Source organism: Diplotaxodon limnothrissa, linkage group LG17, assembly GCF_057381915.1.
Source record: "Diplotaxodon limnothrissa isolate DT_005_m linkage group LG17, D_limnothrissa_male_GT1.1, whole genome shotgun sequence".
NCBI lineage: Eukaryota > Metazoa > Chordata > Actinopteri > Cichliformes > Cichlidae > Diplotaxodon > Diplotaxodon limnothrissa.
The window spans coordinates 1,281,186-1,307,780 of record NC_140612.1 but is presented as its reverse complement, the minus strand read 5'-3'; the positions used below and the strand labels follow the sequence as shown (position 1 = coordinate 1,307,780).

At 44.4% G+C, this 26,595-nt stretch overlaps 3 protein-coding genes across 6 annotated transcripts; all 3 read right to left on the bottom strand.

Annotated features, from left to right (window-relative positions):
* Positions 1-1,971: 1,971 nt before the first annotated feature.
* On the bottom strand, positions 1,972-9,374 carry LOC146614427 (ankyrin repeat and SOCS box protein 13-like). Of its 2 annotated transcripts, XM_085375444.1 has the most exons (6): positions 9,280-9,374; positions 3,783-3,970; positions 3,522-3,678; positions 3,310-3,444; positions 2,631-2,822; positions 1,972-2,368 (listed from the first exon to the last, which is right to left on the bottom strand). In XM_085375444.1, the coding sequence occupies exons 1-6, from the start codon at positions 9,320-9,322 to the stop codon at positions 2,241-2,243; spliced, it is 843 nt and encodes a 280-aa protein (XP_085231570.1). In that variant the 5' UTR covers positions 9,323-9,374; the 3' UTR covers positions 1,972-2,240. The 2 variants fall into 2 exon arrangements, with proteins under 2 accessions (XP_085231570.1, XP_085231569.1); XM_085375443.1 differs by lacking the exon at positions 1,972-2,368 and having other exon boundaries at positions 2,379-2,822.
* Positions 9,375-10,600: 1,226 nt separating this feature from the next.
* On the bottom strand, positions 10,601-12,989 carry asb13a.1 (ankyrin repeat and SOCS box containing 13a, tandem duplicate 1). Of its 3 annotated transcripts, none has more exons than XM_085375674.1 (6): positions 12,833-12,989; positions 12,149-12,336; positions 11,754-11,910; positions 11,542-11,676; positions 11,155-11,346; positions 10,601-11,040 (listed from the first exon to the last, which is right to left on the bottom strand). In XM_085375674.1, exons 1-6 carry the CDS (start codon positions 12,873-12,875, stop codon positions 10,883-10,885), a joined length of 873 nt encoding a protein of 290 aa, XP_085231800.1. In that variant the 5' UTR covers positions 12,876-12,989; the 3' UTR covers positions 10,601-10,882. The 3 variants fall into 3 exon arrangements, with proteins under 3 accessions (XP_085231800.1, XP_085231801.1, XP_085231802.1); XM_085375675.1 differs by having other exon boundaries at positions 12,149-12,324; XM_085375676.1 differs by lacking the exon at positions 11,542-11,676.
* Positions 12,990-13,474: 485 nt separating this feature from the next.
* On the bottom strand, positions 13,475-25,206 carry gdi2 (GDP dissociation inhibitor 2). The gene is made up of 10 exons (XM_085375907.1): positions 25,059-25,206; positions 19,085-19,192; positions 18,704-18,803; positions 18,448-18,582; positions 18,154-18,352; positions 17,906-18,037; positions 16,941-17,040; positions 16,232-16,403; positions 15,728-15,927; positions 13,475-14,585 (listed from the first exon to the last, which is right to left on the bottom strand). Exons 1-10 carry the CDS (start codon positions 25,101-25,103, stop codon positions 14,433-14,435), a joined length of 1,344 nt encoding a protein of 447 aa, XP_085232033.1. The 5' UTR covers positions 25,104-25,206; the 3' UTR covers positions 13,475-14,432.
* Between the last annotated feature and the right edge of the window lie 1,389 nt (positions 25,207-26,595).

Here is a 26,595-nt window from a genome sequence, read left to right as displayed (position 1 = left end):
CTCCTGGAACTGCACCAGCAGGGAGCATCTGCAGAGTTTCACGCTGCAGCCCTGACAGCAGACTTGCTTGGTATTCCTCTTACGAGAAGCTTTCTTTCCTTTGCACGCCATGCCCCACTTCATCATTTCATACTTTGAGTCTGTGCTGCGCTGTCCCAGCAGATCCAGCGTTTGATCCAGAAACCATTAGCTGCTTCCAAAAGCAACATCTCGTCTTCCTGAGCGTCGTTTCCAGTTAAAAATAAACAGCCTTACACAGTCATGGATTGGAAGCACACTCTGCTCTGGAGGTAGACAGACTGTTCATGAAGCTGTTTAGGACTCAGATTAGTCGCTGGCAAACAAGTCCCCCACACATCATCTAACTAACAAAGTCAAAGAGAAGGTGTGAGAGCCGCCGTCTCTGATAACAGAAGCTACTGTAGGAGGCGAGTCTGTCAGTGCTGCTTGTGTTAACATGAGCAGATAGAAAAGCTGCTGTTGCGTTTCCACTCGCTGTCCCTGCCATCACTGCCAGTCGACTAAACGCATCACATGCAGAGAGTGAAGTGCTGAGCTTATTTTAAAGTAGCTGCGGGACTAACATCACTCTCGTTTCCTCCCGACTCGAGGTCATACCCAAAGACGTGCAGTGCAGCAGTGTGTTGCTGCTTTGTGCTTCCTCTCAGACTCACAAACTGTCGACCAGCATAGAAACCAAACATTAAATGTGTATCGTGTGTTTTCAGCAGCATTAAAGGCATTTACAGCACAGACACTGTGCATTTAAACACTTCCTGTTAACAGGTGGTGATGTCACAACTAGGGGTGGGTTTTTATAATCGATTTATCGATTAAAATCGATTCTGGCTTGGATAACGTAAAATCGATTCATTAAAATCCTGAATCGATTTTTTAATATTAATTTATTTTGCCCGAAATGCCAGAATCTCAGGTGAAAGATCACAAAATTTCAACAACCACCAAACAGCTAAGACAGTAAATGAGAGCAGGTGCACGGCTTCTGCACAAAGACGTAAACACACAGCGCCGACGGATCAGGATCAGTTAGATGTCGCTTTTCTCAGCTGACGGTCGGGGCTGAAAGCCGACAGCTCGCTGATTCTGATCCGCGGGTCCGCGCTGTGTGTTTACGCCCTTTTTGCGCTGATCATATGGCTGTTAGTTTTATCTCTCTCCAAACAATATTGACCGAACCAGCAGCAAAAGAAGATCCAAACCACGCTTCACATAAACATCGTCATGAATTCCCTCTGACTTTTGCTGACTTTTCAGGATAAAAATCACATTTCATGCACAGCTCTCTCTCTCTCTCTCTCTCTCTCTCTTTTCTGCATTAGTCGCTTGCTTGTTACACACAAGTCTACCGTTGTTTACAGCGCTGTCGGCCGACGTTTTTTTTTTTGTTTTACTTACTTCCGAAAAGTAAACCTAATTTCTGCCGTTCAATATTGAACAAATTTAAACTTTTTAAAATTAAGCAAAATGCAAAACGCTGTGTCTCTAATAAAACCGCTGTAACTTCAGAGGTGATGTTCATATGTTGATTAATGGTTTTCTTTCGTTTTTGATGTACTGCAGAATATTTTTATAAAATCCCAGAACAGGAAAATCACCTTCATGTTTTTCTGTGTTTTATCTTCAGCTACTTTGACACAAAGGCATCTGCTGTGATGCTCACACCTTTGATAAAGACTTGCGTGTGTCAGCTTCCTTTTTATAGATACAAAAATATGTAAATGTACTGATCTGAGTTATAATATTTCTGACTGTCAAAATTTCCCAGAATCGAATCGAATCGAATCGAATTAAATCGAATCGTGGATCGAATCGATTCTAGAAATCAGTGACGATACCCAGCCCTAGTCACAACATCAGAGTCAACATCCACATATTTTGTCCACGTTCAACACACATGTTTAAACTAGCTTTGCAAACGAGACAGAAGCAAAGAACATGTGTTCAGTGTGTGTGTGTGTGTGTGTGAGAGAGCAAGCCAAGTGAAAGTCAGTGTTACTCTGCTCTTTAAAAACATCTCATCTTACAGCAGCACTAATGCGATCACACAGCCTGAACACGCCGAGTGCAATAGCTGCTGCAGTGTGTGCATGGCAGGGCTCTTAAACTAAAGGAATCTCAGGCAGCAGCTCCAGAGCTGTGCCAGCTGTGCTCATATTTAACACAGTGCTGTGCAGTTTCCAGTCCTTTGAGCGCCGGTCGGCTCCTCCTGCAGGTGGCGCTCACTGATAGCAGAGGTAGCTGGTGATGAGTTTAGGGACCTCCAGCTGGCCTATGACATTTAGAGCCCTGGTGCCGAGCTTCCTCCTCACTGCCAACCTGCTGAGCTGCTGCAGACTCAGAGGAGAGGCTGAACACGGGGAAAACGTGTCAAATCTCTGTTCATAACACATGCAAATGATAATATGACATTTTTCACAAGAACAAAATGACGTGTCAGCCTCTAGAACACTGATTCACTGTGAGAGTAAAGCTGGAGAAGTGAAAGACAGCTGAGCAGCTGTGCATCAGAATGTTATGGCACATGTCAGGTGTCGTCTTTCTGACGCTTCGTGGAAGTGAAAATGATCCTCTCGTGCCTCCTGCTGGTGCTGCACACTCATGAAACTTACTCTCATAAGACTGTAGGCAGGCTGCAGAGGGAGAGCCCGGCGTGGTGTAGTCCACGGGTCTCCTCTCGTGTTGATCTCGAGCGTAGATGTTGGCTCCAAACTCCACCAGCATCTCGATCGTCTCCACCCGCATGCTTTTAGCAGCGTGGTGCAGCGGAGTCTCGTGCAGCCTGGCGGCGTTCACTTTAGCGCCTACGCAGAACAGAAACATTGAAGCCTGAAGGAAGACGTCGGTGTGGTTATTTAACACATCGTTGCACCGCGGCGGTTCGTGCCGCGCCTCAACACAAAGCTCAGTTTCTCAGGGGGGCAAACATTACTGACGGAGGTGCTTTTTGTTCTTTCTGGAGCATTTCTGTGATTGTGTGCCAATAATGTCTGAAGAACACTCGTGCTTTTACCAACAGCATGTTGGAAACCTCTCTCTGCTCCTCACACACCTGTGGCATCAGGACGAAAATCCTGTTGCCTCGTTCTCGTGTTCCCAAAGCGGAGCGTTCACACTCCCAGCGTGACCAGCAACAGTACCCACCATCCTTTTACGGCTCCGGGGTAAGGGGCTAAAAATGTGTTCTCATCTGCTCCTTATACCTGCTGGTCTACAGTTAGCACGCTGACTGTAAGGTAGCTTATACTGTGTTGTACTCTGTTTGATTCATCCTACTGTGCAGACCCTCACCTGCATTGAGCAGCTCTCTAACACAGTCCGTGTGCTCGTTAGCACAGGCCGCGTGCAGCGGGGTGCCGTGGTAAAGGTCATACGCCTCGAGACAAGCTCCCATGGAAATCAGCAGCTTCACACACTCAGAGTTTCCTGAAATACAAACATATATAAAATTAACTTTTATTTTCCAAAAACACAGACAAAAGCACAACACGCGACACTCTCACCTCCCATGCAGGCCTCGTGCAGGGGTGAGGCTGTGCGGGAGGTGAGGGCAGGGTTCGCCTTGGCACCGTACTGCAGCAGAAGCCTCACACACTCCAAACTCCCAGCTGAACAGGCATCACACAGCGGGGTACTTCCATCCACATTCCTTGCATCCACCTGACAGCATCATGGGGAACAGAGTGTTTTCTATCAAGCCATTTCTACTTGTTTGATCTACAGTTTGACCGACTGTAGATCACATTACTGCGCCTGTGACTCACCTGAGCTCCAGCCTCAAGCAGCAGCTGCACACACTTGGCCTGTCCGTGGAGGCACGCCTCGTGCAGCGGTGTGATGGAATCCACGGCCACCATGTTGACCGAGGCTCCGCCCTGAATGAGCTCCTCCAGTTGGGAGGCCTGGCCGAGCGACGCTGCCTTGTGCACCTCTGTTCGCTCCGCCCAGCAGCCTGCAGAGGAGCACGTCAGGAAGAACTGAAACCTCATCTCATTTACAGCAGCTGTTCTGCTGGGGTTTCTCAGTTTGCATGTTGCCTGTGGAACACCTATACACTCGCAGACCCGGGGCTGAACGCAGAGACGAACACACCAGGACAAACCTGGACAAACCTGGTGTGTCCTTAGGAATCTTGAAGGACTGTTTACAGAAATCAACATGCTGTAAAAGTTGCTTAATCTCTTCTAACAGTCATTTAAAAACCTCCCACTCATTCACCTCTACAGCTTCCAAAACACTTTGTGAAAGATTTCAACAGTTTCTACTGGAAAAATATCAGATTTGAGGTACTGGTCCCTACTGGGAGTGTCGTTCCCTGCTGCTGTAAACCAGTGTGAGCCTGTGTCTTTGTCAGTGTTAAGTGAAGCGTACGTGTAGGTTCAATAAGGAAGCTCACATCCGTCTGCTCCCAGGTGTTGCCGGCTAAATCTAAACTTCACATCACTTCCACTTTCCCACGCTCTCAACCTGTTTGTGACATCACCATTCTAGTCCAATCATCTTTCTCTTGGCCTTCTTCGGGCCAATCAGCATTCACGGCGTGTACTTTAGATCTCACCGCGCATCTTTGGGAACCCCTGTTTTTCTGATGCTTGTAGCCGACACTCACAGTATCCTGTTATGAAGGCTCGAGCACTGTGGCCATTAAGGGAACTGCTCCACAGTGGTTTAAGTCTTACTTTATGAACAGGAGCTTCTCAGTCCAGATAGATGCTTCTTCCTCAGCTGCAGCACCTCTTACTTGTGGAGTTCCTCAAGGATCCATCCTAGGGCCACTCTTATTTTCCTTATATATGTTGGCTCTAGGGTCGATTTTTATTTTAAATATAATATCTCTTTCCACTGCTTTGCTGATGACATTCATAAAAAAAGAAAAACAAGTCTTGGACGCAGCGTTTTCAGTGGGAGAAACGTTTCATCACTCATCCAAGTGACGTTGGATCCCAAAAGGTTGAACAGAATCAGCTTTTTGGGATTTACTTACCTGGATGTCTGAGCATGCATGAAGACAACTCTGTGAAACTGTTATCGGACTGTCTTGCTGATATAAAAGTCTGGATGAACTCAAACTTCCTCCACCTTAACAATAGCAAAATGGAGGTTATGGTATTTAGGAGATCTTTCCAAAACCATTCTTGAGCGCTTTGTTGTTCACTCCTCTGTCAGGTATCTTGGCATATTCTTTGACAGCTCCTTTAAATTCACAAAGCAAATAAGCTTTAAGCTTTATTCAGCTATGACTTCTTGCTAAGGTAAAGCTTTATTTTCTTCCTAAGGATTTTGACAGATTGAGCCACGTTTTTATATCAACTTGCTTACTGATTACTGCAGTTCCCTTTATGTTGGTGTCCTGGTGTATTTTGGTGTTTTTGCTCTATAAATAAAGTGGACATATATAAACATATATGGAATTAGTACTTTTCAAGCTTTGCTACCACTCGGTGACCACTGCCTGATGGTCAGTGTGTGTGTGTGTAATTCTAAGAGCCGCATTAACTTTTTCCTGTTTTTACTTAGCTTGCATCCACACCTGAGGCCAGGTTTGAGTTTCTTGGCACCCTTTGTACCAGGTCTGCCACTACTGCACATTCACCCAGTGCATATACTATATGTATGTATATATATATATATATATATATATATATATATATATATAATGTTCTTCCTCTACACCCCCCCAATTTTTGCACATGTCGAGGAGCGTGTCAGGCTACATTTCACTGTGTGTTATACTTATAACACACAGTGAAATGTAGCCTGACACTTATACAAGTGTATAACTATGCATGTGACAAATAAAGAACCTTGAACCTTGTCTATTTGCTCTTTGTGGGGTGGCATGGACTTCCTCCCACAATCCATTTCATATACACACATACTGTGTGCCGGTGTTCCAGATCTACTGGCGTTTAGATCAACTGGCGTTGGTCGAACAGATGTGTGTCAGTCTTGCGTTTCAGGAGCTGCTACCGACAAACCAGCAAAAAAACGCCAAATGTGTCACCTGTGACACTTGTGAGGTTGTCTCAAACACACTCCGTCAGTCTTGATGCTGTTGAACAACAAAATGTTTAAAATGTGGCGAGTTTACCTGGTGATATCCTCGTGCGCGACGCGATCGCGAAAACAGCAAACAAGTAACACCACGCCGATGTTGTTCACAGGACACAAAGAGTAAACGATCGGGAGACTCTTGTCGTCGTCATCGTTCCCCTCGCACGGTTTATTTCACCGAATTCAGCGTTTTTGCTTCACAACTACAGCGAGCTGTTTACTTTGTGCACTAACATGGAGTCGAGTCAACCAGCGCCACCTCTGGCCAAGTGCCACAGCCTACAGCCAGATCAGCCTGTGACACATCTGCACCACGTTTGATTTCGTGTCATGCACATTTGTACCTTTCAATTGTGTCTGTTTGTGCGTCATGCAAATAAACCTTTGAAATGAATGAAATGATATCATATATTCCTTATTGGCCTACATTTGTACAAAATTCCAAATTATATACACAAAGTCATAGAAATCACCAAATTGGTCATCATGATTTTGATATTCTCTTTTTCCATAACAATGAAATACGCCTTGGACAAATATGACACATCAATATTTCATTAGTGTTGTCACATCACATCCTGTAAGCATCGTTTGTCTGTGTCTGTTCCCTGGAAATGAATATTTCCAGCCAATATAGGCAATCCATCAACATGGCTGGAGTTATATACAGTCTGTATAAGTGTGGTTAATCTAATGAACATTTGTAAGGAGATGGCAGTTACTTTGAATTCACAGCAGTTACACAGTGATTAGTAATAAACAGCCAGTGAGAGTGAGTGGATTTAAGAAAGTCAGTGACTCAGGTGTGTCGCTTGGTTTGTCATCTGTTTGTGAGACTGGAGGAGACGTAGAAATCCTTTGTTTTAAATCTTAGTTAGGAAGGTTCCTGTTTGAAAACAAGCACTTTCTGTGAGGAATGCAAGAAGCACATCTGCAGAAAGCACACAGTTACATTCTGTCCAGCATGTGGACAAAATTGAAAATGTTGAGCATTGAAAAACTGAGAACGTTGGGAAAGTTCAAAAGAAATGTGTTTGTAAGAACGAAAAACCAAACTGTTCCTAAAATAGTTATGGAAAGTCTAACTGTTGTATGTCTGTGTTCTACATGTTTATCTGATGGGAAATAAAGTTGCTATTGTTTTATTGCAGTTTTTGGATAATTCTGAGTGGATTTACACAGTACGGGTCAAAATGACCCGCAACAAAATCAATGTCAATTGTTTGTTCTTCAACATAATACAAGGGTTAATTTCCAAAACTTGCTTATGATCTTCAATTTGTAGCAGATCCACTATCACACAGCAGCTGGAGCAGTCTCCAATGGAGGTCAGTCCACTACTACCATAGCCCACTACTAGATTAACTTGTGACACATCTGCACCTGCTGCTATGATCACATTGAGTAGAGGCTGAGTGGCTGCACTTACCCCTGGTACATCCAAATCTACCCACAAACATGTTGAAAGATGCAATCCCAGCAATGTGGATTGTCAACACTAAAAACAATCAGTAAGCAAAGACAACAGGGACCACTTTTTTCTGTTTATTTAGCACCCACAACATTTGTCCACAACACTGTGTGGTACCACTTTCCACAGAAGGTGCATTCAATCTGCAAGATTGAATGAGATTGTCAGGGTCATTGTCTGACTGTTTATTACTAATCACCTGCTGTACATTCACAGTAACTGCCATCTCCTTACAAATGTTTATTAGATTAACCACACTTATGCAGACTGTATATCACAACCAACTCTAACATGTTTGTTTGCAGAGGGAAGACACAGACAGACTACGCTAACGACATGTGATGTGACAACACTAATGAAATATTGATGTGTCATATTTGTCCAAGGTGTATTTCATTGTTATGGAAAAAGAGAATATTAAAATCATGATGACCAATTGGAGTGGTGATTTCTATGACTTTGTGTATATAATTTGGCATTTTGTACAAATGTAGGCTGATAATAAATACATGATATCATTTCATTCTTTTCAAAGGTTTATTTGCATGACGCACAAACAGACACAATTGAAAGGTACAAATGTGCATGACACGAAATCAAACGTGGTGCAGATGTGTCACAGGTTGATCTGGCTGTAGGCTGTGGCACTTGGCCAGAGGTGGTGCTGGTTGACTCGACTCCATGTTAGTGCACAAAGTAAACTGCTCGCTTTAGTTGTGAAGCAAAAACGCTGAATTCGGAGAAATAAACCGTGCGAGGGGAACGATGACGACGACAAGAGTCTCCCGATCGTTTACTCTTTGTGTCCTGTGAACAACATCGGCGTGGTGTTACTTGTTTGCTGTTTTCGCGATCGCGTCGCGCATGAGGATATCACCAGGTAAACTCGCCACATTTTAAACATTTTGTTGTTCAACAGCATCAAGACTGACGGAGTGTGTTTGAGATAACCTCACAAGTGTCACAGGTGACACATTTGGCGTTTTTTTGCTGGTTTGTCGGTAGCAGCTCCTGAAACGCAAGACTGCCACACATCTGTTCGACCAACGCCAGTTGATCTAAACGCCAGTAGATCTGGAACACCGGTGGCCTTCTGTCAGTGCAAGCTGCCTACTCAAATCTAAAAGTGGACGTAAATTAAAACATGCCAAAGGATGTTCATCGCATCCTCTACAGAGACAAAGTCAAATGCATGACTCGATGCGTGCTTAATCATCCAGGTAAGGAACAAAGGTTGATTCTGTTCACCTGGACGTAGCGAGAAACGTTTCGTCATCATCCAGTGACGTCTTCAGTCCCAGCTGACTGCAGGTGTCCCCAACCTTATAAACGGGGCATTTACACGATGACTCCAACTGGCGCCACTGACCTAGAATACGCTAAAGGTCAAGACTGACCACTGATCAGTGATCAATGCTCTTTGATCAGTGGATGTGATCGATTGTAGTTTATGGTTCACGGCTCAGTGCGTGAGTTCAATAAGCAAGATTGTTTTCATTTTTTACCGCGTGCCACTGCTCGGTGTGTGCGCGTGCAGGCCCACGCAGGCCCATGTGGGCAGCGGCGAAGGTGTCTCTCACGTCATCGTCACGTTTTCCAGGTGAATAATTCTGTCTGTGTAATAACATGACAGCTGTCATTACCTGCTAGCTCCAGAACAAGGATTACGGCAGCCGGTGCCAGTCCTGCCGAGCTAACTCGGCCTCGATTACCGACCGTCTCGCTCTCGTACTCACCGATGTCGCCAAAGAAATAGGGCCGAGACTTTTCAGCGTCCATCCTCCGACTGCTTCCCCCGCAGAACAAGCTAGGCTGGCACGAAACGCGGGACTTACGGCTGTTTGTAAACAGCGTCCTCGCGCGCTACATGCGGCAGGAGTCACGTGACAAAACCCGACCTCCGCGGGCATGTTGGACTTTGTAGTTTTTACCCCAAATAACACCGTTTCACGCGTGGAGAGCGACTAACATTTATTCTAACTCAGGTTGAATAATATCCTAGCGGGGTGTAAACAGCCTGTCCTGAACAGAACGCCTGGTCACGATCAAATCTGTAATCTGGTGTTTAACACAGCAGCTCGTGTCGGAACCACAGAGTAGCTGCCCTGCACCCACTCACAATATCTTCTGTTGAGAGCTCCTGTAGATTTTCTCTGAACAGGCTTTGATCAGCTGAGCTGTACCTGCTGCTGCTCTGAGGTTTCACTGAAGTCAACAGTTTGTAACCCAATATTTGACACGCTGATTGGCTGATTTCCATTCCCCACACTGACAGTACACTGTTTGTGCTGTTTTCATACCAGATGGTATAAAGTTGGCATGAATTCAGTGGATTAATCAGCTACCCTCGATGCAATCTAATTCTGATCCCGAGCACCTCTGTGCACCAGTCGCACACTGTTCTTTACTCTAAATCCATCACAGTGCACCTCACTACCCTGTTTATCCTACACAAAACTGTAGCATCTCCTTTCATGTAGCATCTCCTGGTGACCAACACCCAAACAGGACAGCCATTCATCGATCGTCTCAGGAGCATCTTTACACAGCCTGGGGTCTTGCCTGGTGTGACAGACCCCAGCCTCTATGGATCGTGTGCTTAGTGCTTGTTCCTCTGCTGCCATGATTAGTGCCTCTGTTCAGTCGAGCTGTATCCAGCCACTGGTAGGACTTCTGGATGTCAGCCACTTCCTCTATCTGGAGATGCAGGGGCCTGTCCTTCCATGATGGTTCCTCCTCTTCCTCAGGTTTCTGCTGCCTGAGGTGTTCACTGAGCATGCAGTTGGTTATAGGCATCTTCCTGATGTATCTGTGGATGTTCGCTGTCTCATCCTGGACTGTGGTGCTGACACTCACCAGTCCCCGGGCTCCTTCCTTCTGCTTAGCATACAGCCAGTCAGGGTTCTGACTTGACCCTCCATGCATGGTCAGGAGCTTCCTCGTCTTGAGGTCACTGAATTTATCTCCTCCTTTGGCCAGCTTATTATCCCAGCAGGGTAAAATAACTTGACCTGAGTCACTGATGTGCTCTTGGAGTACTTTTGGTAGTCTGGCCAGTGTCGCGTAATGTGGAGTAGAGAGAGCTGACAGGCCCCTGGCCATCACAGCTGAGCCGATAAAGGAAATTGCCTTATGTGTTATACATGTGTTGGAAATTGTCAGAGTGCTGAAACAGAGCTTTATATAGATTATACTTGTTCTCATTCAGCAATGAATTGCTTTAATTTGACATACAGTGTTGAACTGACTCTGTACAGAGATTTTCATCCTGGTTACACGTGTTTCATCTGAATGGCAAACATTTTTCAGGGGGCATTTTAAACCTTGTACACTAAATGTTCATGTGTAAGTCTGTAGGGATATGGGACGATCACAGTACTGGAGGTAGCTGTTGATGCGGTGGGATATATTCAGCTGGCTCAGGACCTCCGATGCTCTGGTACCCAGCATCCTCCTCACAGCAATCCTGCAAAGCTGCTGCAGGCTCAAAGGATTACCTGTCAACAACAAATGTTTTAATAAGACGATCAGGCCTCAAAAGCAAAAAAAAGAGCAAGAACGTAAGAACTTGAATGTTTTTGCTGTAAGTCAGACACAATGCAGAACCTTACTTTCATAAAACCTGAGGCAGGTGTACGAGGGAGATGCAGGTGTTGTGTAGTCTATAGGCTTCCTTCCCAGGTTGTCGCTGGCGTACACATTTGCCCCAAACTCCACCAGCAGCTCAATCATTTCCACCATACCGACCCGAGCTGCGTGATGCAACGCCATTTCATGGAACTTCACTGAATTCACATTAGCACCTGCATAATTCACAATCATGTAAAGGTCTTAGTCCAAAGACATGCACAGGTTAAATGCTGTTAGCATGAGTGAACAGCTGTCTGCCTCAGCCCTGTGATCCAGAATGAACCCGCCCCTCACCCTCTGACAGCTTTGATTGGCTGCAGCACTCTCTGTAGGAAATAAAACAACCATACATTGCACCTTTAACACACCTGCAGTTAGCAGCTCCTTGACACAATTCAGATGTTCTTTAGCACATGCTATGTGAAGGGGAGGCCCAAAGTGGACGTCAAATGCCTCCAGCTTGGCACCGCTGGCTATCAGCAGTCTCACAACTTGGGGGTTACCTGAGAGGAATGTGAAGCGTTGTTCATAGGGAGACACGTGACAGCATGGCAGAGTGTTGTTCCTGCTGAAGGTTTACCTTGTATGCAGGCCTCGTGGAGCGGTGAGGCAGTGAGGGCTGTGAGGGACGGGTTCACCTTGGCTCCATAGTCCAGCAGCAGCTTGGCACATTCCAGGCTGCCAGCAGCACAAGCATTACAAAGAGGCGTGCTACCATGGATGGTGCGTACATCCACCTGGAACAAACAGAAGAACATTATCTAGCTATTCTTTAGGTAATCTACAAAATTGTAGGGCCATGTTAAGACCTGAACAACAAAGAGTAGTTATCGTTTGTGAGGCTGTCACAGAGGGAGTGCCTCTTGCTGCCCAGCAGTGGGATTCTGCACCAGAGAGCATCACTTTGTACCCGCTGTGTTAAGGTGCGCGACTCCCAGACTCTACACCGGCTTGTAGAGTGAAGCTGTGCCTCACCTGGGCTCCTGCCTCCAGCAGCAGGCGAGCACAGTTTGGATGAGCCTGGATGCAGGCTTCATGTAGAGGAGTGATGTTATCCACAGTCACCATGTTGACGGACGCTCCGTTTTCTATCAGCTGCTTCAACTGCAAAGTCCTGCCGTGGGATGCTGCTTCGTGCAGAGCAGTGCGGTCTGCCCAGAAGCCTCACACACACACACACAACAGCAAAGAGACCGTCCATTAACCAGTTCCATTATGCGTAAACCCAGTAACCACGGCAGCAGTACTGGGTGGAATAAGTCTATTCTGTCAGTATCCATCAGTGTCATGGCAAAGTGTCCATTACTAATATATGAACAAGGGCAATACTTAGACTATTACAGAAATAACGACGTCTTTTTGGCCTCATTCATCATGTTTAGCACATACGTCCATTAGTTCGAGTGTAGTCTTGTAAATGTCGCATTTGCTCCTCATTTACAGAGGAACTCCGAGCATGTCATCTAGCTCTAAGCCGGTTAGCTACCAAATGACTTGGTCTGTGCAGCGGCCGAACTTCCTCTGACGGGACTGTTATTCTCCGCCTACATTTCCCGGTTAAACCCGCTTTTGGCAGCGAACACACGGTGTTATAATCGGACGTCAGCCGTTCCTGTGGATGAGCTGAGGTGTAAACCGTTAACTGCTGACGATGCTTACCGATGTCGCACAGAAACGAGCGGCGGGCTGCCGTCACCTCCATGATTACAGGTTACCACACACGGCGCTCTACAGAGTCGAACGGAAAGCCACCGCGGCATTCTGGGAATTGTAGTAGCGATCTGAAGACGAACCGAGGATTCTGCAGACTCATAAAGCGAACGCGGAAGTGTCGAAATCCATTTCCTAGTTTGGTCACATGGAACTTTTCTTCTTAAAGCGAGTCAGTAATCATAGACTACCTACCTTTAAGGTGTTAAAGGCTCGTTTACAGTGATGCCAGCGAGGTGTGACGACTGCGGTGGGTGATCCGAGGCTACAGGGGTGCTTGGACAGCTTCAGCTTTCCTTCCGTCACCACGTTTGTCCCACAGATGCCTTCATAAGAAAGCAGACTTGCTGTGTGTCCAAGAAGCTCGTGTTTTAGTTTCTTCAGCTTGGCACGAATCATCAGCATGTGTTTGTGCGTTAGATCCATGGAAATGTGTTTTTACCTGATGACCCAGTATTACAAGTCTGAGCTTTCATCCATGATGATGCACTACCAAATGTTGTCAGGGTAAGGATGTGTAGAAGCAGACATTACAAAGCCTGCTGCATACTTGAAACTACTAAAATAAATAAATCTCACACAGCTTTGGATTTTGACAAAGTTTTTCTTTTTTTACTTTGCAGTACAGAAATCATTTGAGCCCCAAGATAATTTTTTTCTTCCTTTTTTAACAACAGTTGTTCAAAACCAGATATCACAAGGCTCCCATCAGTTCAATACTGCTGCAGTACACATTTGGTCCTTCTTAAGCAATTACATGTGTCATCAATCTGCTGTTAATGCTCGGGTCTTTGATTATTTTGGGTAATACAGGAACTAATACATTTTTCTCAGATGCATTATAGTAACTCAAAGTGTTGAAAACCGGTTCAGGAGGTTCATGTTGAGCTACAGTCGTGCCTGTGACTTACTGTATGCTGTCGCACAATCAGGGGATCAAACAAAGAAAGAAGACCTAGCCCATACACCACTAAAGCACTTTTACAAAACCGGACCATATGATGTGGATGCTGAGGTGCTGCCTCGCACGGCGCTGTTACCGGCCTGAAAAGTGCAGGAACTGCCACATCCTGTGAGGAACACTCAGCTCAACACACCACAACTGAATACAGACACACGATGCCAAGCCACAACTCACAGAACCTGACACGAAAAGAACACCTGCATATACAAAATATCAGCCGAGTATATAGTGTACATCTTTTCCAGATACTATTGATTATGAATCGTTTCATTTGGCATCTTTGGACTACGCATCGTCTTAGCATGATGAATTAGAAAAATGTAGGGTATTAACTGTCTATTAGATATAACCAGTATTTAGTGCAACACCCACCTGAATGATGTGAAGAAGCATAGCGCTCTCCCTGAACCCTATCCAACAAAACTATACCGCCTCTCTCTATGCATCATCAACTTCTTCAGTGGGCAAACTGTGTACTCGAGTAATCAGTCAGCCCACTGGTCTTTACTTTTTTGTGTAAGTTTTCTATTTTTTATAAGATTTCCGTTGTCTTTGATTATCAGAGTGTTGCAGGACTGGCTGCCTCTACGAATCATCGTCACCAAAGGTGTCTTTCTTCTTGCGCTCCATCTCAGCAAAGTCAAACTCTGAGCCTGTCATCCTCTTGTAGATGTCCTTGATGTCATCACAGGTGGTCTCAAAGTGAGTTGTTGCATCGTAGGACCGAGAGATGAAGATCTAGAGGGAAACAAAAGTCCAAGTGTGCCTTAACGTCACAGAGCAAACATCGTGAAATAAGCAAAACAATCATCCATACAAAGTAGAAGCAACAACAGAGCAAAGTCTCCAAGAACTAAAAGAAGTCCAATCAAAGCGCCCGAGATGTTCAACTGTAACTGTTCACCAGGTGGCAGTAAGAGCACGCAGTGCGTTCTTTCATGTCAACTACGCACACTACAAATCATTAGTTACAAAAGTATCCTCCTTTTATTTCTGTGGTCACAGAGGAGCTTTCAATGGCTTTGTAAACCTTTGTGGGCGGAGCTGATCGAGCACGTTGTGTGTGCCTCGTGTAAAAACCCAGCATTAGAGTAAAGAAACTGCAGTGCACACAGATATATGGCAGAACTTTGCAGTCATGTCCAGGACATTTAATAACAATATCTGCCGACTGGTTTTTAGCCTTGTAGGCAGATTTACAAGCTAAAGCTAACGACAGAAGGATAACATGCAGTTGTTGAAGATGTGCACTCTGACAAATCAGCTCAACTGCACAGAGATTAAACCAAGTCTGCCTTTATCATGTGATAAATACGGCCATGTGCTAGTCACACATCTATAAGACACCAACGCTGTGTGCTTCATTAACTGCATCGCTGACTTTAGCCATGTTAAACATGCCATTCAGATCCAAGCTGGAAACTGACAGAAACAGACTTCAGCCCAGTCTGGATCTGACACCATTTTTTTAACACTTCTAGTCAGGTTTAACTGTGACATCAACTCCCACTGTGTTAGCACTGAGATTTAAACATTCACAACAAAAAAACATCTCCACAAGTTCAGAGATTGATATACTTGATGGGAAATACAGATGAAGATGAGGGATACGGACACATGCATGAAAAATCCTGGAATGACACGTTTTTCCTCTGTGGGTATTTGGCAATAGTAGCAATACTGGGAAGTGTACGGTCGGAGGTCAAACTGAAGAAAACACCAGCACACAGAAAAATGGTGTGAAAGCACACAAAACACTGGAAAAAGGCAAAAACAAACTCAACAGAAGTGTTTCTGGCAGGGCTAACTTTCTGGTAGGTCACCGTGGCACGGTCAAGAACAAACTGTGTAATAGTATAAACAATATTTCATCTTCATACCTGACTTTCAGTCCCAATGTCAGTGGGTGCATACTGGTCGCTAATGCTGACAAACTTCTGCTCGATGGGCTCCAGTAAGTCCAGGGCTGGCTTGATCTCCTTCTCTGGCTCACCCGTCTCCACTGTGGTGCTAACGATGGCGATGTATTTACCCTGCGCAGCCACATTGTGTGCAAAGGAGATCATACAAACATAGATGTCTGCAAAAGAAAAACTCAAGTTAGTGTCACATTCAATGTTGTCATTTAGTGCCAGTGCTCAACGTTTTGATGTTAGACGTTTGAAACCCTGCATCAGATCTGAGCCTTAAGTAAAACCTGACGTGCATCTCGAGAACGTGACTGCACATCGGGTGGATGCTTGGTGTGGAAGGTTGGGGTGTGGGGATGAAAGGATTTTCACTTACTACGCAAGTTAGGACGTTAAGGTCTGACTATACAAGCACACTATACAGCTGACTGAAAATTTGATCCTAAAGGCCTAAACATGAGGCTGGCTGCTCACCGTGTTTCCTGTTGACCTGATTCTGGGGGATGATGATCTGGCACGAGTTTACGTCGCCAGTGTTGGCTATAGGATGACTCAAGATGCAGATGGCTCTGATCACCTGACCCACTTTGGTGACACGATCCATAATGTAGCTGGGGTCGCAGATCAGCTGCTTGCACCTTGCAATCTGTGATTTGCAAACATGTTCAAAAAGTTAAAGTAGTGAACAACACCAAAGAGCAACTGCAGGGACATTAAGATTATAAAACGCCATTAATCCAGGTGGCCACCAATCACTGTCACTGCGATTCTCCATCAGAGCAAAACATGGTAAATGGTCTGTATTTGTATAGCGCTTTACACATCCACCCATCCACACACTGGTGATGGCAGCTACATTGTACCCACAGCTGGGGCGCACTGACAGAGGCGAGGCTGCCGGACACTGGCGCCACCGGGCCCTCTGACCACCACCAGTAGGCAACGGGTGAAGTGTCTCGCCCAAGGACACAACGACCGAGACTGTCCGAGCCGGGGCTCGAACCGGCAACCTTCCGATTACAAGACGAGCTGCCAGCTGTTGAGCCACGATCGTCCCTGAGACAGTCTTTGCAGATGCTGGTTCTAATACAGCGCTTTTCTACTCTTAAGGATAGGGGAACATAATAAAAGGAGGAACCAGTCTGGCTGTGCCTTCAGCACTACTGGGACCGGCGTTACTCACCTCCCCCTCCGACTTGACTCCCACCACCTTCCCATTCTCCATCACAATCTCTTCTATTGGCTTGTTCAGCATGTACGTCCCACCGTAGATGGCGCTAAGCCTGGAAATTGAGTCACAATTCAAGAGTCAAAACCACACCCAACCTCAATGTAACAAAGTCCAGTTAAAGAAAACGTCCTCAAACAAAAAGTCCAACATATCAAGTTCCATGTGGATTATTAGTCATCGCAATATATTCTGAAGCAGCCTGACAGTCGTGCACTCAAACAAAGTATTGAAAAATATAAAAAGTTGTCTTCAAATAAAAATGCTTACTTAAAAAATAAAATAACAATGAAAATGTGTAGTTTGAGTTTCCTCCTTAACTCGAGCTCACATGTAAACCAGCATCTCAGCTTTAACTCTACTGTGGTCTCCTCACAGAGTTTGGTTTGCACACGTGCTCTGAATGAAGGATTTGACTGAGTGTCGTCACATTGGATGAGTTACAAATGGTAAATGGCCTGTATTTGTAAAGCGCTTTACTAGTCCCTAAGGACCTCAAAGCACTTTACACATTCACACACTGGAAGTCTGTGACCGGGCTGTGTGCATACAATAACTGCTGCAAAGAGAAAGGCTGCGTATATTACAATATATCAAAGTTAGAGTAAAAACAAGTGCTCTGTTTAAACCTAGGACTGGTGAACTAGGATCTAATCTGCCAAACTGCCAGATTGAAAACGTGGTGCCACCTGCTGTGCCAACCCCCCTGTGAATAAGGGAGCAACCTATACTGTAGCTTATTAAACTTTCAGAACTCACTGCAGGAAGGTAAATGAAACCAAAACCTACAAACAGTGTGACAACTTAGGGTAGATATCAGACTATGAAGCAGAATATCCAACCCTAAACCACAGTTAACATCTTTTTGGTACAAACAAAATATTCATCACACGTGTCTAACAATGGAAAGTGTCCCCTACCTGGCAAAGCCTTGTGGCAGTTCTCCCAGGCCGTACAGTGGGTACAGATATGGGCTCTTGCCATATCGGGCCAGAGACTCACTGTAAAGCTTTATCCTGTTGATTGCTTCCATGCAGGGTTGATCCAGGTAACTAAGGGCAGAACAATTAGAACAATCTAAATGCTACAAGCTGCAGCGTTTCACAGCAGAGGCCATCATAATCATGCCCAATTACAGACACTGTTAAGACAAAAGAAGGCTACTAACTCATCTGTACGGTAGAGAGCAAGGGAGTGACCGGTGAAGTCCATGACTTCCTGGCCCAGGTCAAACTTCTTGTATATTTCCCTCATCGTCGTCTTCTTTGGGTCGACACCCTCCATAGTCTTGGGGTCATTCTCATCAAAGTTGGCAACAAAGACCAGGAACTTTCTGAAGCGCCGCTTCTCAAACAGCCCCATCAGACCTTTGAGTGAGAACGAGTTTAGAAAAGGAGGAAATCCATAACGAGAGCAACAAAACAACCTTCCACTAAACCGTTCAGTATTTAACTAGACTCACTGGATGCCAGGGCCTCCGTCTCCGTAGAGGGAACTTTATGGATTTTGGGCTTCTTGTACACAAAACTGCCTTCAACCACTTTGAAATCCAGGTAGCGAGTCACCTGTGTGATCAGCAGCATGCGGACCAGCTGACCTGCAACAAAGGGATACTTTCATTCATGGAAACGTTCATCGTTATCACATCTAAGGATCCTTTTAATCGTTGCCCAGTTATTATATCGTTTCTTGTCTACCAAAGATCAGGGAAACTATACCATTGGCCATGAGGAATTTAGGGACAAGGTCCACGTTCCAATCCCGGCCTTTTCCCATTGAGTCAGGAGGGCTTCCGGGAAGGTTGAAGCGCTTGTAGAGCTGTAGTGAGACACATAACATCTGATCCACAGGCAACAGCTTCCACTTTCACAGCGGCATCTTAATTTCCTACTCTCACAAAATGAAATCTGCTAATTCTATCATCACCACCTCTGCTGGATAGAAGAGGAACGTGTGGCGTTTCAGAACAAAATGGATCCATGTTAAAAGAAGCCATTACCGGCCTTAAAATACAAACGTTCATCCTAACTCCACATCACTGTGGTGAAACAACCAACTCAATACAAAAGAGAAATCAGAGATGTGGGAGGTCAACTTACGTCTTCAAGAGGTGTGATGGAGGCGCTATCACCTCCGTAGTAGGAGTTGCGATCCATGTGCAGAACCTTTTTCCCATTCACTGACATAATGCCTGATAAAATACATTCCTGTTGGGAGAGGAAGTACAGAAGTTAGACTCAAATCAACCACAGAGTTCTTCAGAGTGCTTTCCTCACACACGAGTTACAGGATATAATAATGACAAAAACACTAATAATAAAAATGATTTACTCAACAGGAATAGCTGTATTTACCAGGGCAGCTCAACTGCATGCAGCTGCAGTGAAACATTACTTCATTGGTGGTTCAGAACTCGATTACTGCAGTCCAGCACGTGCTGTTATGTTTATACACATGCAGAAACACTAAGATCTATACAGTTACACCAACAAATCTCTGTTTTTTAAAAATGCAGCCAATTCAGGAAATGAACTTTTGTCAGACAACAACAGATTTACGCCTTCATCCTGACCGTAACACATACCATGCAAGTGTAACCTCCCTGATTCTGCAGCTAACCTTCTGCATGTCAGTTTTGCCTCCCATCACTTCCTGTCGGTCTCGATACTTTTAGCAACAGTCTGTAATGTGTGAAGTGACTCAGTAGGTCAGGTCGTCTACCATCACACTCGTAGGGTTAAACTGCAGCTTTTTTTATTTTAAACAAAACAAAAGCAGTGTTTCTGTTACGGTAATTCACTACGCGATTTGGCCATTTGTACTTTACAATGTCCCACGTGTTACTGTTTCCATGACTTTCAATTTGCCACAAGACCAACTTTGACCGAACATGTCTGACATGTTTGTGCAGAGCTGAGAGGATGAGTGCTGCTTCCACTGGGCTTCAGAGGGTTGGACATGATAAGAATTGCCACAGTGGAATTCCCACCCAAACTCAATAAGATTAGAGCTGAGGGCTTGTAGAAGTTAGCCACCAGTGTGAGCATCATGTGACTGGATTTTACTCTAAAACAAGTTGTTCTACTGAATGAAAGGTTAGGCTCAGGAGAATGTTTCTTACATACCAACCAAACTAAGGCAGCACTGACTGATGCCACCTAACGCTTACTGTCAACTTGTACAGCACCTGTGCCAGTACACACCATACTACAGCTTACTGGTAAACCACCTTTCCCATGAAAATATCCATTGCACAAAAACTAGCTGTTAAAAAAAAAAAAAAAAAAAAAAAAAAAAAAAAAAAAAAACAGTTAAAAATACAAATAAACTGAAATAATACAAAAACTACAATCTAAGAAAAAAAATGGAAACAATGTTGCGCTTTAATTTAAAAAAGATACAAAAACTGGATAAACAAAATGAAAATTTAAAACATGCAAAACTATAAACGCCCTGCTACCAACTCATTCACTCATCTCGGCATCATTTCTGCAACACTGTGCACGTTTGTCCAAAGAAAGTTTCATTTGCTCCAGTGAAACTGGATCGTGACGACTGCTCAAAGCCTCGTGCAGACACACCAAATAAATAAAATTAAATATGTGGGCCAGAGTTGCTGTAATGTGGCACAGCCACTCCTCTGAGGAGACGTGACTGAAGCCAACCTGCTGCTGCCTATAAAAACTGCGACTTTGAGAGAGGCCCGGAGGACTGTCAGCAGCAGGATTCATGCTGACAGAGGGGAAATCGTGCCAGTTCACTGTACTGTCAGGCAAAACATTACACCACCACAAGCAGTGACAGAGTCCCAGTTCAATATTTAACACACGAAGAAGGGAAGGGGTAGTCGGGGGCAACAAAGACTCCATCTGGACGGCTTTCTCAAACATCATAGTCACATGTCTTAAATATAACCTGACTTTTAATTTACTAATAATGTAAAGAAGTTAACTGAAGACCTACAAATGTACAAAGTTGGTGTCAGTTGTGGATATATGACTGATTTTCTTCATGTCATGTGACCATTAACGAGCCTGCCAGCTGGATAAAACAAGACATCAGTTTGAAGATCTGTTTCAGGCATTTTTCATCAGAATTTAATCTGATCACCTACAAATGCAGATTAAGACAAAGATAAAGCTTTACTCTATAGTAATAAACTGCACTGTGCGGTTGACTCCAGCACCGCCACGGGCAGATTAAAGGTCTACATGCAAACATGTGATGGGCTTATAAAATGAGAATGGAAAGTGCCACATCCACAGGATCTCTCCTTTATGACAGCATTTTACAGCAGCACATGCGGAGTGTAACGCATCTTTACAATCTCTATGCTTTTTGTATAACTTCATCATTTCATCAGTAAATTCTCAAACACACCACTGACACCTACAACCTAACAAAACACTGGCCTGTTAGAGGACGTGTAAGGTCAGCAGTTTGTGACCCTCAGCTTTTCAACCACAACCCACGTTATACTTCACCTTTGGTTTTTACAGCAGACTTTTAGCAGAGCCTTGAATCTGGATTATATTTAAGGCTTTTCTTTTACCCATCAAGTCATCTCTGCTTTAAGTTTGTTTAGCCACAAACTAACCGGTGCCTTTCAGTAAGTCCCTTTGTTGCTTCCTTTTTGGTTGAGTCAGTTTCCTGGTTTTGTATTCAGTAATTTTGTCTCGTCTACAGCGGTGTACTCCTCGCAGAAGAGAATCCCTCCTCTTTTCCTAGCCTGAATTTCATCTTCTTCTTGAGGGTCTTAGCCCGAACATTTCAGCCCGAGTATCTTGTATCAGTTCCATAACTTCTGTATTACTTGACTCATTAAGATTATCAGCAGTGCTTCAAATTCTCTTATTTTTACTTCTAAGCTACTTTTCATAAGTGGAGTCTTGTGTTCCATCATGCCTCTGCACTACAGTTACCTGTAGTCATTATTGTGACTGAGTACTTTTACTGCACTTTAACTATCAATCTTTTAAAGTAAAGCACTTCTGCAAACACTGCAGATCCCTCCTACACATCAACTCAGTTATTTAAAATGGAGAAATGGTTTACCTGACAATGGGAATAAAAACATTTTGCTGACCTCAAATTACAGAAACAAAAGTCTAGATAGTGACTATAAAAACGACTAAGAGCAGTCACAGGTGTCACAGCTGGTTTATTTAGCGTGTTCTTTGGTGTGTGGCGAGACGCTGACATGCCTCAGGTTTGAAACGGTCTTCATTTTGCAGCAGATGACTTTTAAGCTGGTGGAATAATTTCGTAGTACTGCTACCTTTAGCAGCAATAGTTTTACGGCATTAATGCAAATGACCGCACTGTGTTCTGCATCCTCCTCACGAAATCCAAACGCAGCGAGTCTCATTCCCTCGCTCGTCTGAAGCTCCCGCCATATTTTTCCCTATCTGGTGGTATATAAACACAGAGTGCAGTGGGCCACGGGGGGGGTTAATATTGCCATGCCAATTTATACTTGACAGTTACATCGAGTATACTCGATATATCGCCCAGCCCTAGTTTTAACTGTTGCTTTTGTCCTCTGGGCTCTGCACTGGTCACGTAACTGAAAAGAATGAATAGTGTCATTGAGTTTGTAACAGACTTCCTCGTATGGTATGAGGTTACTGTGCAGTTAATGGGATTTCCCATCTCTTCTTCAGCTCCCACCTAAAATGTTTCTACACCTGAGATGTGAAGAGCATCTTTGCCCTTCACTTGTATTCGTTCTTCTTCAGTTATTCACTCATTGGGACGAAAAAGAAATAAAAACACACGCACAGATTTTAGCCTCAGGTAACACATGGTTTACTTTGTGAGGGGGAGATGCCTGAGCCCCACCCACTGAGCCAGAGAGCAGCCAGGGACAGCTCGAGTGAATCGAAGGCAAAACATGCCTAACTTTGTATGCCCATCTGTTCAAATCTGCATATTCACTGTAAACTAATTACTGTTCTTGGTTGTCATTGTTCTACTATGTGTTTTACTCCATTGTTAAGTGTCTTTGGGTGCTTTTAAATAACATTTATTATTATTATCATTATTATGCCTCAGTCTTTTCAACAAAACGCCTTTTAGTCACCCGTAGTCTAGATTCTCCATCCTTTATCACCATCTCAGATGACAACACACTTATGTTTAAACTATCAGGACTGCTGGTTTGATGAAGGGTTTTAATGTCAAACTATAAACTGTAAGAAAACCCACAAATTGGTGAGCATCAATTCATCCATTGATAGAAACACTGTCACTGGCTTAATTGGGCCAATCAACTTGTAGAGCTGTCACAACAATCTCTTTATACTTCTCAATAACTAAATGCTGTCCTACTCACATCTCCTGGCTGGAGTCTAAAAGCTGCTTACTCCAACTACCAGCATCATAATGAGGACCGGGCCACACTTAGAGCTTGGCATCTTGTGCCAAGCCCCTCCTCTAATGTGTCGTCAGTAGTGGACAGATGGGGAACCCCGTCCCCCTGCCCCCTGCATAATAAACCTCCCAAAATCCAAGAAGGCCTGCCTAACAATTTCCATTTAAGACCTAGAGCACAGAGTACACTTCACAGTGACAGCTGTTACCGTGCACTTACAAACGTTTTAAGACTAATTGTTGCCATGTACAACACAGCTATCCCTTTCTAATTAAGCATCTGCCCCAGAGACAGGAAACAAAGTCAGATGAAGTTTCCTGGTGGCAGGGCTTGCACAGATTCCTGCATAACCTGCTCAGTTAGTAAACATAGCAACGCCTTTGTCTGTGTTGTAGCAGAAAAGGAGAAGGGGAAGGTGGCAGAATACAGAAGTGAGGTCATTTATTTGCAGACTCAACTACTTCCGTGTGAAACTACACTATGCCACCTCAGTCTTCAAGTCTGCTGTGGTTCTGAGTGGTTGGCCACCAGCTCTAACTAAACTGGCTTCTGGCAGTGTACTTTCAGTTCCTCAGCCTTGTTGGAACCACACCCAGTATTAGTCCTCAAAGTTAACCCGCTGTGCTGAAGTCCTGGGCTGAAGCAACTCAAAAACACGTCACTGTACAGCGACTCAACAAGGTGGTGACGACAATGGTACAAGCAGCAAGTTGGCTTGTGATTAAGCCCCAAACTAACCACTGGTTTTCCGGCATGTTTAAACAACAAAGTCAGGAAGTCTGTCCGAGGGAATCGTTTTATTTAAAAGTACGAGCAGCAAAGAGAGTCCGCAGAAACAAAGCCTACACATCCCCAATCCCACACACGCCACTCGGTACGTTAGTTTTTGGTGGGCGGCGGGTGTAAAAGTGAACTGAAAGTCGGACAGGATATGTAACTTCAACCTGCTGGTGAAGTTTGCGACTGCAGTTACATTAACGTGTCCCAATGCGCCTCTATGCCAAATAGCTTCTCGTTTTATTAAACCCGAGAACCTGCTGAGATTTATTCGTAGTGCTGTTCAGTTTGTAGTAGTTTAGTTGCACTGCCGCACAGAACAGCGCTGAAAGGACACTTCAACGAGCTCAACATAGCTGCACTGCCGTAGAACTGCTTGCAGCAGGCGAGCGGCGGTGGGAACCGTTTCGACCCCAAGAATACATTCGATGACACCGCTACAACAGGACTGTGCTCCGTCGTTAGCAGGCTAATAAAATAGCTTAATGTAGGTCAGCTAACGTTAACAGACTACTCATCCGTAGGCTAATCTTATCTTGACTGAGAAAAGCTGCCTTAATTGGCGCTCAGTTTCTGCATATCCACACAATGAACTGCGCTAATTAAACTCAAGCGGTACTACAATACCTATTAAGGATACAAAACAGTTTGAGCGTTTCAACTTATCTCGAGCGAGTTAACAGTTGCTATCGTTAATCTTTCTCAGACACTGAAAGCAGCTGCTGATAGCACAGAGCTAGTAGTTGGGGTTAGCGCCTTCATTTAGTTTCCATTGCTTAACACGTAAACGCTCACGCTCGGTTAGCGGCTAAGCTAGCTACTTAGCATTAACCCTGCTGATTAGGCCCCGTCTTCTCCAGCGTTAACCGCGATGTTAACAGGTTGCAAATCACGCCCACGCGTTGTATGTTTTTCTCTCTCACCGTAAGCCCGGTGCCCAGAACGATAACGTCGTATTCTTCATCCATTTTTTCCAAAAGTCTTTGCTCTTCCGCTCCGGAATATGAGGAAAGAAGAAAATGGAGATCTGCGGGGCTACAAGTGAGAAGGGGCTGCGGCTCAGCGTCAGGCGCCTTCGGGGCGGGGCTTCTCAGCCTGTCAGTCACTGCAGGAAGAGGCGTGAAGAAGCGTCGTACCGGGTACCTGTGTGGGCCAATGGTGTGGACGCGCTGCTTCACAAAGCACAGTGTTGCACCTGTGCGTTACAGCCGGCAGGGATCAGGTAGGGTGACCAGAACCCGACAAAGTAGATATGGGCCAAACACTGTGTTGATGTGGGAAACCTTACCAGTGCCGGAAGGTAGTGTGACATATCCACAGCTAAATAACAATCTCATAAACTGTTTTAACGCAATACGGCCAAATATATTTAAATGTGACTCACTCATGTGCTTCACAGAAGCTAAAACCTAAAACTAAAAATCAACTAAAAGCAAGTTTAAAAAGATGGGTTTTTAGCTGTTTTTTAAAAGCGACCACTGAGTCCACAGATCTCAGGCTCAAAGGGAGAGAGTTCCACAATCTGGGGGCCACAGTTCCAAAAGCTTTGTCGCCTTTTGTTTTCAGCCTCGTGTGTTGGACAGCAAGCAAGCCCTGGTCACATGACCTCAGGGACCTGCTGGGAATGTATGGATGTAAAAGTTCACTTATATATGTTGGTGCTTGTCCATGCAGAGCCCTGAAAGTCAAGGTCAAAACCTTAAACCCCATGCAGCAGACTGTGACAGCACTGAGCAGCTCCTTCAGTGGGAGACTGCGGCACCCACGGTGTGGGATGGAGAGATTTCGCAGGTCTTTCCTCCCCACTGCTGTCAGACTCCATAATAAAGACTTTAACTGATCAAGCACACACATCCATACATATGCAATAATACTAAGTGCAATAATCCTTTCTGTCATTGTTGTATTTTTACTCAGTTGTATATAGTATTTGTATTTGTATTCTATTTTTATCTTATTGTATATTTATTTTATTTTATTCTACTGTATATAGTATTTTATTTTATTCTATTCTGTACAGTTGTGTACTGTATTTATTCTTATTGTATTCTAATTTTTGCCTCATAACTTTTGCACTGTCCACTTCCTGCTGTGACAAAACAAATTTCCCACGTGTGGGACTAATAAAGGTTATCTTATCTTATCTTATCTTATCTTATCTTAAAGTGGATTCTGAATTTAACGGGGAGCCAGTGAAGCTGAATCAGCAGGGGTGTGACATGGGAAAACTTGGAGGACTTGGTCAGAAGCTTAAAGTACAATAAGGATAACATATGTATTTCTGGTCCACTGAGTTAGGCTTTATTATAGTCCCATTTTCCATGTTTCTACACCAGTAGTTAATAGTAGCTGTAATTTGAGCCGGTGTTTTGTCTTGTAATCATAGGGTTCTAGCAGGAGTGCATCCATTGGTTTTATGCCTTACTTGTCAATTATAGCAATTGATTGCCAATTATTACA